Here is a 13484-nt window from a genome sequence, read left to right as displayed (position 1 = left end):
CAAATTTATGCCAAACAGGCGCCGGCAACAGAGATTACTTCAACTATGAAAAAAATGATCAAATGCAGATAGAAAGATGAGCTGAGAAAATATTTTGATGCAGAATTATGTAAGAAAATCTTCTAACATTTTTCTGAATTGGACCAGACCTGCTTCTCAATTGAACCACTGTTACAACGGATGGTAGCTGGTAGAAATTCAGAATCAATAAAAGCTACATACCTCACTCAGAAACCTGTAATTGACAGGAAGTTCTACAAGTGTAAAAGCAAAAGCCGGCTACTATTTCTTCATTCCCAAAAACAAACTGAAAGTACATATGGCATACACGGCAAAGCTGACAATATAAAACATATATATATTCCTCTAAGGCTTTGTGCTTATGTTACTGTTTCAGTTACCTCACAGTTTTGCTAAGCATGATCTCTAATACTAAAAAAAAAGGTCAAGAGACTACAGCACAGCTTGAATATCTAATACCGACAGACCAAGATAAAATCATCATCATCCATAACCTGTACATCTTTCTTTCCTACAAAATTTCCCCGCCCAAGAGCATTCACTATATTGACAAACTCAACCCGCCTTTCACGAGAAAGTGGGACATAAGGCAGCCGAAAGACAGGCCTCACCACTCCCAATTGTGCCAAAGCAGTGTTCAGACCTATCGGATTTGGTTCCCGAAACAGCCATGAAATCAAAGGCATTAGCTTTGAATTTAAAGATGAATTGTTCCCCTCAAACATGAGCTCATGAATTAATCCAGGAACCAGGTTGCTAACAACCGATATTACTCCTGTAGCCCCACACATCCACCTTGCATCGTGGCACTGATCATCATTCCCACTCCATATGACCAACCCTTCATCAGTGTAATCCTTGATCCGATCATTACCCATACATTCTTTAACACCTGCCATGTTGGCATTTTCAGCAAGTGTGTGGATCACCCGGGGAGGAATGTCTTGCCCTGTTCTAGATGGCACGTTGTAGACAATGGTAGGTCCCATGGAAAGAATGGTCTCAAAATGAGAAATCAATCCTTGTAGGGAGGTCTTTCCATAGTAAGGGTTGATGTGGAGTGCAGCATGCATTCCCACAGCAAAGCCCTGCTCTGTTGCATGGATTGCCTCCCTAGTTGAATTACTTCCTGTGTTTCCAATTACCTTGATGGACCCACCAAAGCAGTTGACCGTGTGTCCAATTAGCATGATGTGTTCATCCCAGCTCATAAGCTGGCCTTCACCAGTTGTGCCTCCCACTAGTACACCTTCAACTCCATTTACTATCTGCATATGCATCAAAGCATCGTAAGCTTCCAAATCAAATCTACCGTCTGGTAAATATGGGGTCTTGATGGCAGTGATCAGTCTAAGCTTCTTTATATCCTCAACTGATGTCCTACATTGACAAGATAAAACATTGTATTAATGGCAGATAACTGTTTCAACTAACATGCCCCAGCAGAGTAACGAGAGAAAGACCAATGCCCCAACTGATTTCATTACTGTAACTCATTCCCAAGAGGACCCGTTTGTCAAACAAAATGATGTGAAGCATGGAACAGATTTTTAACATTAACAGTATACGGCCAATATAACCAAAATTAAGAACCCTATAATTACTGTTGATGGCTAGGCACAAAGCCATGAATTGAACCTGTGAAGATTTCAACAATTTCCAAATACTATATTCATTATTAGTTCCCTTTAGCTGTTCAACTGATTCAACACTTGTTATAAAATGGTGAATATTTATCCTTTTAAATAGACAAACAAAGACAAATTAGAATATGTAAGATGATGTTTATTTTTACTTTTTTTCAGAGAAACTTCTAATACATGGCAAACTTATATAGAAGTTACTTGTTTCAAAATATCATCACTTCAGCACCATTAAGACTTCCCTATCATGAAAAAAATAAAATAGATCATATAACAAAATGAGATAGCAAACTTTTTCAGATGAAAGAATGGTTATCAAGGAAAATGTTCAGCCAATATCTACCGTGTTAAGAAGAGGGATTTTTTATGGTAATTAACTGAACGTATTAGGAGCAATGTTGTAGCAACTGTCGAGAGTTTCCACGTCAATCAAGTGCTTCTCTTTTCATAGTAAGATGATCATCTTAAAACAAATAACTTCAGGCATTCATGGTAGAAGCAGGTCCAGAATATCTTGTTTTCAACAGAAGTGTCAATGCAAAGCTTTTCGACATCTCCTTAACAAAAGAAGAAAGATTAACATGTGTCTACCATCAAAGGATTTTCTCATCTCATCATGGCAAGCCAATATACCTGCAATGATTGCCATTTAAGGTTCAAAAAATTCAAACAAATGAGCAGCATCTTGCAAAAAAGACAAAGATGAAGTTTTGGTGAGTGATCCTAGGATGTCCCATCCATACTCAAGTGCAATGCAACAAAGTGACCACGTGCCTGAGGCTCTGAATTAGACTCTTCTCTGAGACAGTGACACTAAAGCAGAAAGTTACTGGTTCTTCTCAAGGCTACTTCAGGTTTTTCATTTTTCGGCAGGGATGAGGTTCTCTATGGCTTACACCTGAGACTTAATCAAACTTTTCTACCACAAAACTCTTCTTGATTTCACTAATTTTTGTTCTCATCACACTTGAATCATGTAAGCTAGAGGTCAGCTGAATTTAAGATTATTAAGCTCTTGTTTATTTTGTATAGCTGTTTAGGCATCAAAAGGACACTCTAGCTTGAATCAGAAACATTTAAGGAAGAAAGGAAGATAAGAACTAAGAGAAACCTGACAACGGTGCTTCCACTTCTCGACACTGACACAACACTGGGTCCAGTTCATATCAGATAGGGCATCCATTGAGTATTAAAGCGGTTTCGGTCATATAAGAGCTAGACAGAAGCCCAACCGGCTGGTTTAACAACATTAATTGGGATTTTGGATTAATCTACTAAAATGATCAAGGCCTGTAAACAAGATACTTTTTCCCTAATAATGTTTTCCATTTCCTTAGGTAGGAGGATGTTGGTTTAACACCGCCACAATTAATACTTGTGGAAAAGATCAGAACAAGTCAAGTTTCAAAGGTCTCATAGTGCAGAAGTTATTCGGATATAAAAAAGCATTGTTTCTTTTTTCTTAAAATGAAAAAAAAAATTGTCATTAAAGTAGCAACACAACATTTTTCACAAGACCAAGCATCCTGAAAGTATCAAGAGAAACATGATCACTACAAATAAATCTAAGAACACCACAATACTCGACCATCTTAAGAACATATAAGACAACACAATTTTGAACAACTAAATAAATAATTCAAAGATACAAAGTTCAACATTCTGAACAAACCTATTTTTTACTTCAAAACTACGCATTGGAAGATGAAAGTTGGAGATGATGGCAGCTTCTGGGGACCTCCATTTTACATTTCTCCTGCACTTTGCAAAGCCATAGGAATGCTATGATATAAGAAAATAATATCAAGTCAATTAAGGAGTTAAGTGGCAATTAACATAGAAATACAATAGTGCCCTTCTTCAGAAAAAAAAAAAGGAATTTAGCATGGCCAAATGGAGTTATGCAATAAAAAGTTTATGCTCCAGCTTGACGACCACAATATTTATGATACTAGGATGTCCTCGAGTGAAAGTAAAGGACAAAATGTAAAAATAATTGGAGTAAGAGTCCCAGAGTCACAAATGCATATCAGGTTTTCAGAGCATAGTACAACTTACCCCTGGTCATATTAGTGGGTAAATACCAGTCAAGCATTCCGGATAGAGATATGCCTGACATGGAAAATTTCCCAGTGGGAGGAGAAAAAACAAAACATCCTCTACCAAAATAACAATTACTTCAAGATTAAAAAGTTTTCTTATGACAATTTTGGTCCAGTTCAATATGAACTTATAATCTAACGATCAAGTCAATTCCAGTAGAAATCAGATCCATTTCAACTAGGCTACCAGTGTTGAGCTAACAACTACTGGACATCTTAGCAAACTATAAAGGTGTTGGACATCTAATAAGATCAGACAAGTCACTAGAATGAAATATAGGGATGCCGAACCTGCAAGTTATGAGCAGACTAAATAGTAACCTTTCTTTGTTGGTGGAAAAGCCAGATGAATTCAACATTCTCGAGCTTTTTCTCTCTATGAGAAAAAAAAAATATGCTAGAAATGAAATGCCTGAAACACCTTTCCAAAAAAAATATGTTCGTACTGTAGAAACATCTAGATTAACAATTGAAAAACAGAGGTAACCAAGTGGCTAGTACATTTTTCAGGAGTTCATAATAAAGAAGAAATCAATTCAATGAAATTTGTCCAAGTTTCTTCAGTAGTAAAGAGTTTAGGTGAAACAAATATAAAGTATGACCCAATATACACTATGAACTAACAACTAACTAACAAAGAAACAGTAGACAGAAAAGGGATTAACCTCTGATATGACTTTGGCAAAGAATTTAGAGGCAACCTAAAGGTTCCATTCCTTGAACACAGATTGTGGCCCCTCAATGATGACATTTCCACTATCAGCTCCCAACAAAAATACTTCAAGTTTCACCAACTGACCTCCAAAGTTACAGATAATTAAAATACCTGGAAAAACAAAAGTTTAGTTAGATGTTGCTCAATACAGAACCAAGGTCAAACATCCTCTGAGTTTCGGAAAGCCATTCGCAATCTTAATAACATCAACATCAATGTGCAAGATTTTTTTTTTATTTTAAATTTGAAGTCATACTTACTTTTCTAAAAGTATTTTATCAATTCGAAACCAGTTCAGAAGCTGGTTTATCAGGTTCAAAATGACGACAGCAATAACAGCAGCTGATTTTTATGCAGAAAAGGAATAATGGAACGATAAAGAATGTTTTCGAATAAAACAAAGCATTCAGCAATAAAGACAATCGACATTAATTAAAAAAAGTAGAAAAAATAATTGCAACTAAAGGAAACAAAAGAAAAAAAAGGTGACAAGGGATCTATCAAAAACGAAAAATGGTCAAAAGATGAACTTCATCATCACATTAATGGTTCATTTCAATGGTTTTAGTCCTCTGTATCTGTGATTCACAGGGTTGCCTCACTTCATCATTTTCTTAACTTCACAACTTGCAGGTGCCAAAACCAGGAAGTCAAAATCTGGCCAACTAACAACAATAGTTGAATCTTCTAACAAAATTAGAGCACTCCATAAAAACTCCAAAGAAAAATTCAAGCATGACAGCGTCAGGTCATCTCCACATTCCGTACAGGACATTCAACTATTAAACAAAAGCAAGACAGCTCAAAACTCGATTAACAACAAAGAGAAGTGACACTAGATCCACCTTCCTCACCAATGTACCCACGTAGCGTACTTCCTTCTTCCACCCCCCAGTTGCTTACAGTAGTGGAATTAGTAGACTTAACAAACTGAGCACATCATATATGGAAAGAATCAAATACAAGAAACGTACCAATGAACAAATGCGGTCGTCAAACGGTCCTGACAGATGCCGCTATCCGCGCCGGAGCATCAGTGCAAGCTGTAACTTGTATACGGGAGAGATAGCTGGAGTGGAGTAGATAGACTGTGGAAACTTTTAGGTCAAGATAAGGCGAAGAGGTTTGGTCGTTCGCCGCCGGGCTCAACCCCAGTAGTCAGACTCAGACGTCTTCACTGGGACAGCAGTGACCGGGGTAGATCCAGTGTCATAATGGGTGAGTGGAAAGCCCATGAACAAATTAATGGGGCCACTTTATGTGCTTGCAAGGTCACACTACTTGAATGGGCTCACTAGAAGGGATTCCGAAGGGAGCCCATCAAGCACTCCTCCAAACCCCATTCACTAAATAAGAAGGATGGATAGCTATTAAGTCTGCTCTACGTCATATCCACGTGTAATAATGTCAACCGAATAAGATAATGCAATCCCTGTCATTCGTGTCAGTCCCATGTGGCTCCATAAAGGTTCCGATATAGCATATGCTGGAATCTGCATGTGGGACCGACTGGTCCAGCCGGTCCAGTAACCGGTTCAGTGAATAAACTCGGGATGCATTGAGAGGGATTGGATCAGAATAGAGAAGGTTAAGTTCGTCAATATAACTTCTGTTCAATCTAATGTCTGATTCGACTCACTTGAGTCACGAGTTGACTCTTTAAGCCATAAAACCATTTTTTAAATATTTTTTAGACCAAAATATCTTATATTTGTGCTATTTTTATGACTGAAATATTTTTTAGTTTGATTTTTCTTAATTCACCCCATCTTTTAGAGATGTTAAAAGCGATAGAAAAATAAGTTTTTTATTCAAATATAAAAAATAAATAAATAAGTACTAGAGTAGTTAGGTTTAGGTTTGTAGTTATTTTTTTCAATCCTTACACCATTAAATTTTTTTACATGTTTTTACCTCTATACGGAGTGTTGAATATTGCAAATTATATATTTTCGGGAAGATATTTGAGTCTATCTCTAATTCAATCACTAATTATCTTTATCTCTATCATTATCTTTATATATATTATTATATTTATCTCTACCTCTATCACACAGATACCTTGGACCTTCAACCCCTTGAATCCAAATATAACCTATTACGAAGGACAAAGCAAGTAGAACAATTCACAAAATAAGGAAAGTAACATAGAACTGATCTGATTTTCAAACTGAAATTAACAAAAATTTAGTTCTTTCTCACATTAAATGCCATTTGAAGAATTTCTTTATAAAAGAGGTTCCCTAAGCAAAAAAAAAAAAATAGAATTTTCATTTGTGAAAAACGATTTCCAAATGAGAAACTAGGAGAAAGTTGATAGAGATCGACAAAGATAGAGACAGAAAGAGAACCTTACCTAATAAGTGAAGAGAGATAAGAAACTGGGAGGTTGAACTTTTTATAAAAAAAAACCACATATGAAAACTTCATGAGTATATAAAGAAGATTTGGAGTATGTTGAGTTTTAGGAATCAAGAGTTATAAGTGTTAGGAATTATACACCCTAATTCGATATTAACTAGAACAATAATAATCGCAAAAGAAAAACCAATCAAGTACGATAACACAATATTTATACAGGTTCGCCTTAAGGTGAGACTACGTTTTGTCTTCCATCATTATAATAATTCACTATGACGATAAAGTAGTTTACAAGAGAGATCACACACACTCATCATAACCTTAATAACGATGCCCACAAATATAAAGAAAAAATTAGGGTAATCAAAATGCAAGTGTAAAATTCCAAAATTACTCTTAATGAAATAACAATCAATATATCGTGAACCTTTCGATCCACATGTCAACTTTGCGTAAGGCATTAATTAAACTCCATAACTTAACAAGGAGACTCGTGAGAAGCAATAACATAACAAAACCAAACAAAAATAATTTTAATAAAATAATACAAAAATATTAAATATAATGTTTTCCATTATTTTACTTTCATGACCCCTTATGAAATGAATTTCCTATTAGTTAAATAAACCATCGATCTATTAAATATGGTGACCTAAGAAACAATAATTCTCCCACTCTTATGATGTGGACAGTGTACCTAAGATCGATGCAGCCTTGACCTACCTCACTTTGACCTAAATCACTTAGATTATGACTTGCCACATTTTTTTTCTTTTTCCTAATGGGTGGGTGTTACTTGCCCCAATTGAATAGGTTGATATGTACATGACTCATGGATGAAAGAGAGTCAAAGGTGACAACTAGAAACATAACTTAGACTTCACTTGGTTAAAATTATTTATCATATAATTTTTTTTTATAATTACTATGTATTTTGTGTAACGGAGACTGGAACCTTATCTGGAAAGGTAACGGAGACTGGAATCTTATCTGAAAAGGTAATGGAGACTGAAGAAAGCCAAGTTCCCCGGTTATCTATTCAATCTCTTATGAATATTATATAGTTTTTATACAAATTGAGTAAATTTGTGATTGAGATGAGTTAGATCGGATTTTGAACCACATAAATTAAGTAGAAGAAAGAGACTCCACCCTTCTATTCTAACTAAATTTCAATTAAATAATTAATAATTAATAATTAAATTATTTTATGTAATTTTGAGAGGAAATTAAGCAACAAATTTTATTTTTGACATTTTTTTCGTAAAAATTAAAAAACACTAAAAATAAAAAGATTCCTTCAGATGATGCAGCGGATGATTCAAATGGAATCCACTCGTATCGTGTCTCACTGCCCTATCGCTTGGAGCTGGACGGGGTACAGAGTTATGGAATAATTAAAGGAATCTTCGGGCCACCGTTGACGTGTTCTTTGGAATCCCCTATCTAACCCGGACTTGTCGTGTCTTCTTATCTGTTTTTGTTTGAAGTACGTTTAATAATTTTGGCACGTGAGATTTGAAGTCACAGCCACGTTGGATGGGAATCCCTCGCGAGGAACGTGGAGCTGGTCCACCTTGACACCAGAATCTAAGTAAAAAAGAACTCTATAAATTCCTCCTCATGATTGATTTGTTCATTTCAAAAAAATTGATCTAACTCGACCGAGTTGCGAATCGACTCGATGAGTCAAATAACCATCCATAATGTGTGGCCATTCATCTTTTTCATTTAAATTAGAACCTTCCTAAATTTATATATAATCTTCTTAATTTTAACAAATCTATTATAAGAAGGGTGTGACTCGGTCCACTCACCCATAATAAGGTGCATGGACTCAGAAGCCTCGAAATATTGTGACCTAATTTACCCAAAAGTAGAACTAGTAATAGATAAAATGCCGTGTCTCCTGTAATTCGGAAACTTCCAAGGGAGCTCATTCGGACAGACCGTTGGCTTTATAAACGCGCTCACTCTCACCCAAACTAGGATCTCTCTGTTCAAGCTCCGATTTGCAGAGCCTTCTTCCATATCCTTGCTTTCTTCATTTGAAATTCATGCACGCTGGCTTCCAGCTGCCGCCTTTTGTTTTTCTTTCTCTCTTCTCTCGGATAAGCTCTGGCAGGTTGAGTTCTAAGTGCCGCGGTCAAGGAATTTCCGTTACGAAGTTCGTTTTAAAAACTCGAACAAAGAGGTCGCCGGAGTTATCCTATTAGTTCTTTGGGATTTTTTAGATTCCAAGGAGTTTCCTGTTTCTTTATTTCTCTTGTTCAGTGGCATTTGCTTGCCCGAATGCGGTTTAGAGTAGCCGATGTCTGTGATCTCGTCGTGTTCCTTTAGTTAGAGGCTATACCGGAGGCAAGTTGGTTCATTCGTGGTTTAGTCGACCTGACAGGACTTTTAGCATTCGGGAATTCGGAAATTCTACTCGCACGTTTTTTTATTTGTGGAAGATGGAGGATTCTGTTTGTCTTTCGATCGAGAAAAGGAGGAAATTTGAGTCGCTAAAAGTCGTTGCCTTTGAAAATAAAGATACAATTTTTTTGCAGTTTGCTCAGCTTTAAGCGCAGATAAAATTGTTTATACAAGGCTTTGCTTGTGTGAGTGGAGAAAATATTTTAAAAAGAAAAGGCTACTTGACCCAGTTTAGTCACCTTATATGGTTCGACTTTGTTCATAGACATGGGTCTTTGTTGGGAAAAGTTCTTGAGGATTGAGTTTTGGTAAATTTCTTGCTGGAAGTTGTATTCCAGCAAGGAAATTGATTTCTGTCTGCGATCGTTGATAGCTCCGTGCAATTGTTAGCAGATCTTGGTGGAAGAGAATATTGTTCAGATTTTGTTTTGGTGAGACCGTGGAAGTACCACTGATCCTTAGAGGAAGGAAAGACTTCGGTGCTATGGCTCGTTTCGGTGCGACATGGCGTGGTCTGCGATCGATGGCAATGGTTGCAGGAAGCTTTCTTCTTGCTTCTATTCTCGCTTCAGCAGAGAGAAATCTGATGCGCGAACCCTCGCAAAGCTCAGAGATTGAAGATAGTAATTCAAACTACCTTCTTAAAGTCATTAATTTCTTATGGCAGTCCGATGGCTCCTCTTACCATCATGTTTGGCCGGTAAGTCTACTCCTTTATGTCATTGACAGAGCATGAATCAGTTTTTTTATGCATTCTTATGGTATATCTGCTAATAAGCCTACCAAAAAGACAGAGTTGTCTTGGTAGCTTGTGGATCGGATAGAAAGCTATGTTATTCGATTCGTTTTTACTTTTAATCTTATCAGTTTTAATTTGTGATATACCGCTTTAAGGACCTGGTGTCTGAGAACCTTGAAGGATATCTGATTCTGCCTTTTTTCTTTACAGGAAATGGAGTTCGGATGGAAAATTATTCTGGGTTCTCTAATTGGATTTCTTGGAGCAGCTTTTGGGAGTGTAGGAGGTGTTGGTGGGGGCGGCATTTTCGTTCCCATGCTTACTCTGATCATTGGTTTTGATCCAAAATCATCTACTGCCATATCAAAATGTAAGAGCAGGCGGTATCTTAAAATACTGATTTTTTGTCTGCTGAACGTTTTTTCCTCTGTTCGAATCAAAACCAAAAGTGATATTTCTACAGCTTATGAGCAGAGATAATCTATTTACCTTGAAAGTTATGAGCAGAAATAAGCTATTTGCCATGAAACTTATGAGCGGACATTATTTCATGGACCTTCTGAATATTCCTGATGTACACATATCAAATTGACTGTTTGGGCTTATGCTAGATTAAATTTTAACTGCTGAATCTGAAGTGGACTGGTGACTGGCCATATCCAGTTGGTGGCTATTGCCTGACTATGCACTATATAAGCACTTTCACTTTCTTCACCTGGGAAAAAAACTTTATATAATCAGACATCATGAAATAGTCTTTAACCTTTTTTGGTTTAAATGCTTACATCCAAGGCTCTTTTATCTGCAGGCATGATAATGGGTGCCGCTGCATCCACTGTTTACTATAATCTCAAGCTAAAGCATCCAACTCTGAACATGCCCATCATTGACTATGACTTAGCATTGCTGTTCCAACCAATGCTTATGCTTGGGATTAGCATTGGAGTTGCTTTCAATGTGATTTTTGCTGACTGGATGGTCACTGTCCTCCTCATCATCCTCTTCTTAGGTACTAGTTGTGATGGTTTTTGTTGCCAAACTATAGATAATTAAATTTTTTTCAGCTAGATTCCAACTCTCACATGCTGTTTTACAGGAACATCAACCAAGGCTTTCCTCAAAGGTGTTGAAACATGGAAGAAAGAGACCATAATGAAGAAGGTACTCTCTGGACACCTGTTTTTATTATGCTGTCATCAGGTTTGATGCAACTAAACTTGATCCCTGATGTATGTTCTGCTTTCTTCTTATAATCTCAGGAGGCAGCAAATCGTGCTGAATCAAATGGTAGATTCTTGAAGCTTATGGTAGTTATACTTCTCCTCTTTTGATTTTTTGCAAGCATGTTATTTATATATTTCTTTCCATTTTCTGAAGGAACAAATGGTGAAGAAGTCGAGTACAAGCCTCTCCCAAGTGCCCCAGGGGATGGACCAAAAGAGGCCGAGGGAGATGCTGCAGTAAGTTAACTTCAGTTTTCTTTGAACACGGTTTTTTTCCTTCTTCTTTTGAGCAATGAAAATTCACTAGTCAGAATCCTAATTAATGTTTCAAACTAACTTGAACTCCTTAATTAGGCATCTCTCATCGAGAATATTTACTGGAAGGAACTTGGCCTTCTTGTCTCTGTCTGGGTTGCATTCCTAATCCTGCAAATTGTCATCAAGGTTCTCATCTTTGTTTCTTTTTGCTGTACTAATTTGTTCATCTGTCTCTATTTTCTTTGTTATATATGAAAAGTGCATCAAGCAGTACAGCTAATGAGTTTGTCCCGTTGGCTGTAGAATTATACTACGACCTGTTCAAGTACATACTGGATTTTGAACTTACTACAGGTACTATTTCTTTCTTCTTTTCTTTTTTACAAATAGCCAATCTGAAGCAGTCCTTGACATGAGAATACTAGCTCGATTTTGTTTCCTTCAGGGACATGATTATCCCTTTTTAACTATAACCTGGTCTTATCTAAGTCAATGTTCACTCGGTAACATTGTGAGTGAATCTCTTAATAGTCATGGTTTGAGAGATTGGATAACAAATTTTGGGAAACATGTGTTACAGATCCCAGTGGCCGTAGGGGTATCGGGATTTGAGGCAGTTAGTTTATATAAAGGAAAGAGAGTTATAGCATCCAAAGGTGATGATGGAACACAGTTCAAAGTCCACCAACTAGTTCTGTACTGTGCATGTGGTGTGCTTGCCGGCATGGTTGGAGGTCTTCTTGGCTTAGGTGGAGGCTTCATTTTGGGCCCTCTTTTCTTAGAGCTGGGTGTCCCACCTCAGGTTTGTATCATCATTTGCTTCGTTCATTCCCCATTGTATGACATTGACGTCTATGCTTCATAGATAAGCCTTTTCATTTCTAAGTTTTTGTACTGAACTTTGCAAACAGGTTTCAAGTGCGACGGCTACCTTTGCCATGACATTTTCATCGTCCATGTCCGTTGTGGAATATTATCTATTACGGCGATTCCCTGTTCCTTACGGTATTTAATACCTTACTCTCTCTCTCTCTCTGTATGCTCTGTATTACGGCGATTCCCTGTTCCTTACGGTATTTAATACCTTACTCTCTCTCTCTCTCTGTATGTATATATGTCTGTACATATATATATATATATACCAGAAATGTATTTTAAAACCACTAAAAAGAAGTGATAATCTGGTTCTTTTTCTTGTTTTAAAATAGTTGACATAAATCTAGGTTGGTAACATATCCGTTCTGCAATTGGCAGCTCTCTACCTTGTTGCAGTGGCAACAGTTGCAGCCTTTGTGGGACAGCACGTTGTGCGGAAGATCATCTTCATACTTGGAAGAGCATCACTCATCATCTTCATTTTGGCATTTACTATCTTCGTGAGTGCAGTCTCACTAGGTGAGAATCCTTCTTTCCTTGGCTCATCATATATATATATAGAAGGTTTGTCTTTGTCATTGGTATTTATATTTTTTTTCTGGTGTAGAGTCGAAATGCTTAAAGAGTGATAGAATTATCTTCCTTGTCTTTAAATTTTCATAATTGTAAACTTATACTGTATTGCCTTACAATCAGGGAATAGAAAAAGACATTAAAGCCTGAATCGAGCTATAATTTACCACTGATTTGTATGGATCTGTGGGTTAAGCCCTCTAGTAGTCCCTTTTCATTCTCTAGAAAGTTTTTTTTTTTTAATGCCTTTTTGTCATCTGGCAGGTGGTGTCGGAATCTCCAACATGATTGGAAAGATTGAGCGGCACGATTACGTGGGATTTGAGAATCTCTGCAAATATGAACCGTGACATGAAAGTTTACACTAGGGTGATCCAAGAGAAACTATTCTGTTCATCAGGCCTCAAGTTGGCCACTGCTGTTTGTTTGTGCCAATTTTTGAATTCCTAGATTGAAATAAGACCTTTTCACTTTTTCTTTTTCATCCCCTTTTTATGATGTAATTTAAACGTCCATTTTGTTCCAATCAGCTCTGGGTTTTGTCTCGATTCCGTTTGA

The 13484-nt window shown here is 36.9% G+C and overlaps 2 protein-coding genes across 2 annotated transcripts; one reads left to right on the top strand and one right to left on the bottom strand.

Annotated features, from left to right (window-relative positions):
- Nucleotides 1-265: 265 nt before the first annotated feature.
- LOC137949956 (4-hydroxy-tetrahydrodipicolinate synthase, chloroplastic-like) lies at nt 266-5643 on the bottom strand. Its single transcript, XM_068796239.1, has 4 exons — nt 5456-5643; nt 4432-4592; nt 3337-3420; nt 266-1401 (listed from the first exon to the last, which is right to left on the bottom strand). The coding sequence occupies exons 2-4, from the start codon at nt 4515-4517 to the stop codon at nt 474-476; spliced, it is 1098 nt and encodes a 365-aa protein (XP_068652340.1). The 5' UTR covers nt 4518-4592; nt 5456-5643; the 3' UTR covers nt 266-473.
- Nucleotides 5644-8814: 3171 nt separating this feature from the next.
- Nucleotides 8815-13474, top strand: LOC137949782 (sulfite exporter TauE/SafE family protein 3-like). The gene is made up of 12 exons (XM_068795966.1): nt 8815-9957; nt 10207-10366; nt 10805-11005; nt 11093-11157; nt 11256-11283; nt 11374-11456; nt 11574-11663; nt 11781-11831; nt 12058-12279; nt 12389-12482; nt 12732-12872; nt 13191-13474. The coding sequence occupies exons 1-12, from the start codon at nt 9742-9744 to the stop codon at nt 13274-13276; spliced, it is 1437 nt and encodes a 478-aa protein (XP_068652067.1). The 5' UTR covers nt 8815-9741; the 3' UTR covers nt 13277-13474.
- The last annotated feature ends 10 nt before the right edge of the window (nt 13475-13484 follow it).

This window comes from Aristolochia californica, unplaced genomic scaffold, assembly GCF_029961685.1.
Source record: "Aristolochia californica isolate CCGP_79_NKW_82.1479 unplaced genomic scaffold, dmAriCali1.0.hap1 SCAF_14, whole genome shotgun sequence".
Taxonomy (NCBI): Eukaryota; Viridiplantae; Streptophyta; class Magnoliopsida; order Piperales; family Aristolochiaceae; genus Aristolochia; species Aristolochia californica.
Note: the sequence above shows the minus strand (reverse complement) of the source record. Positions and strands in the feature narration are given on the sequence as shown.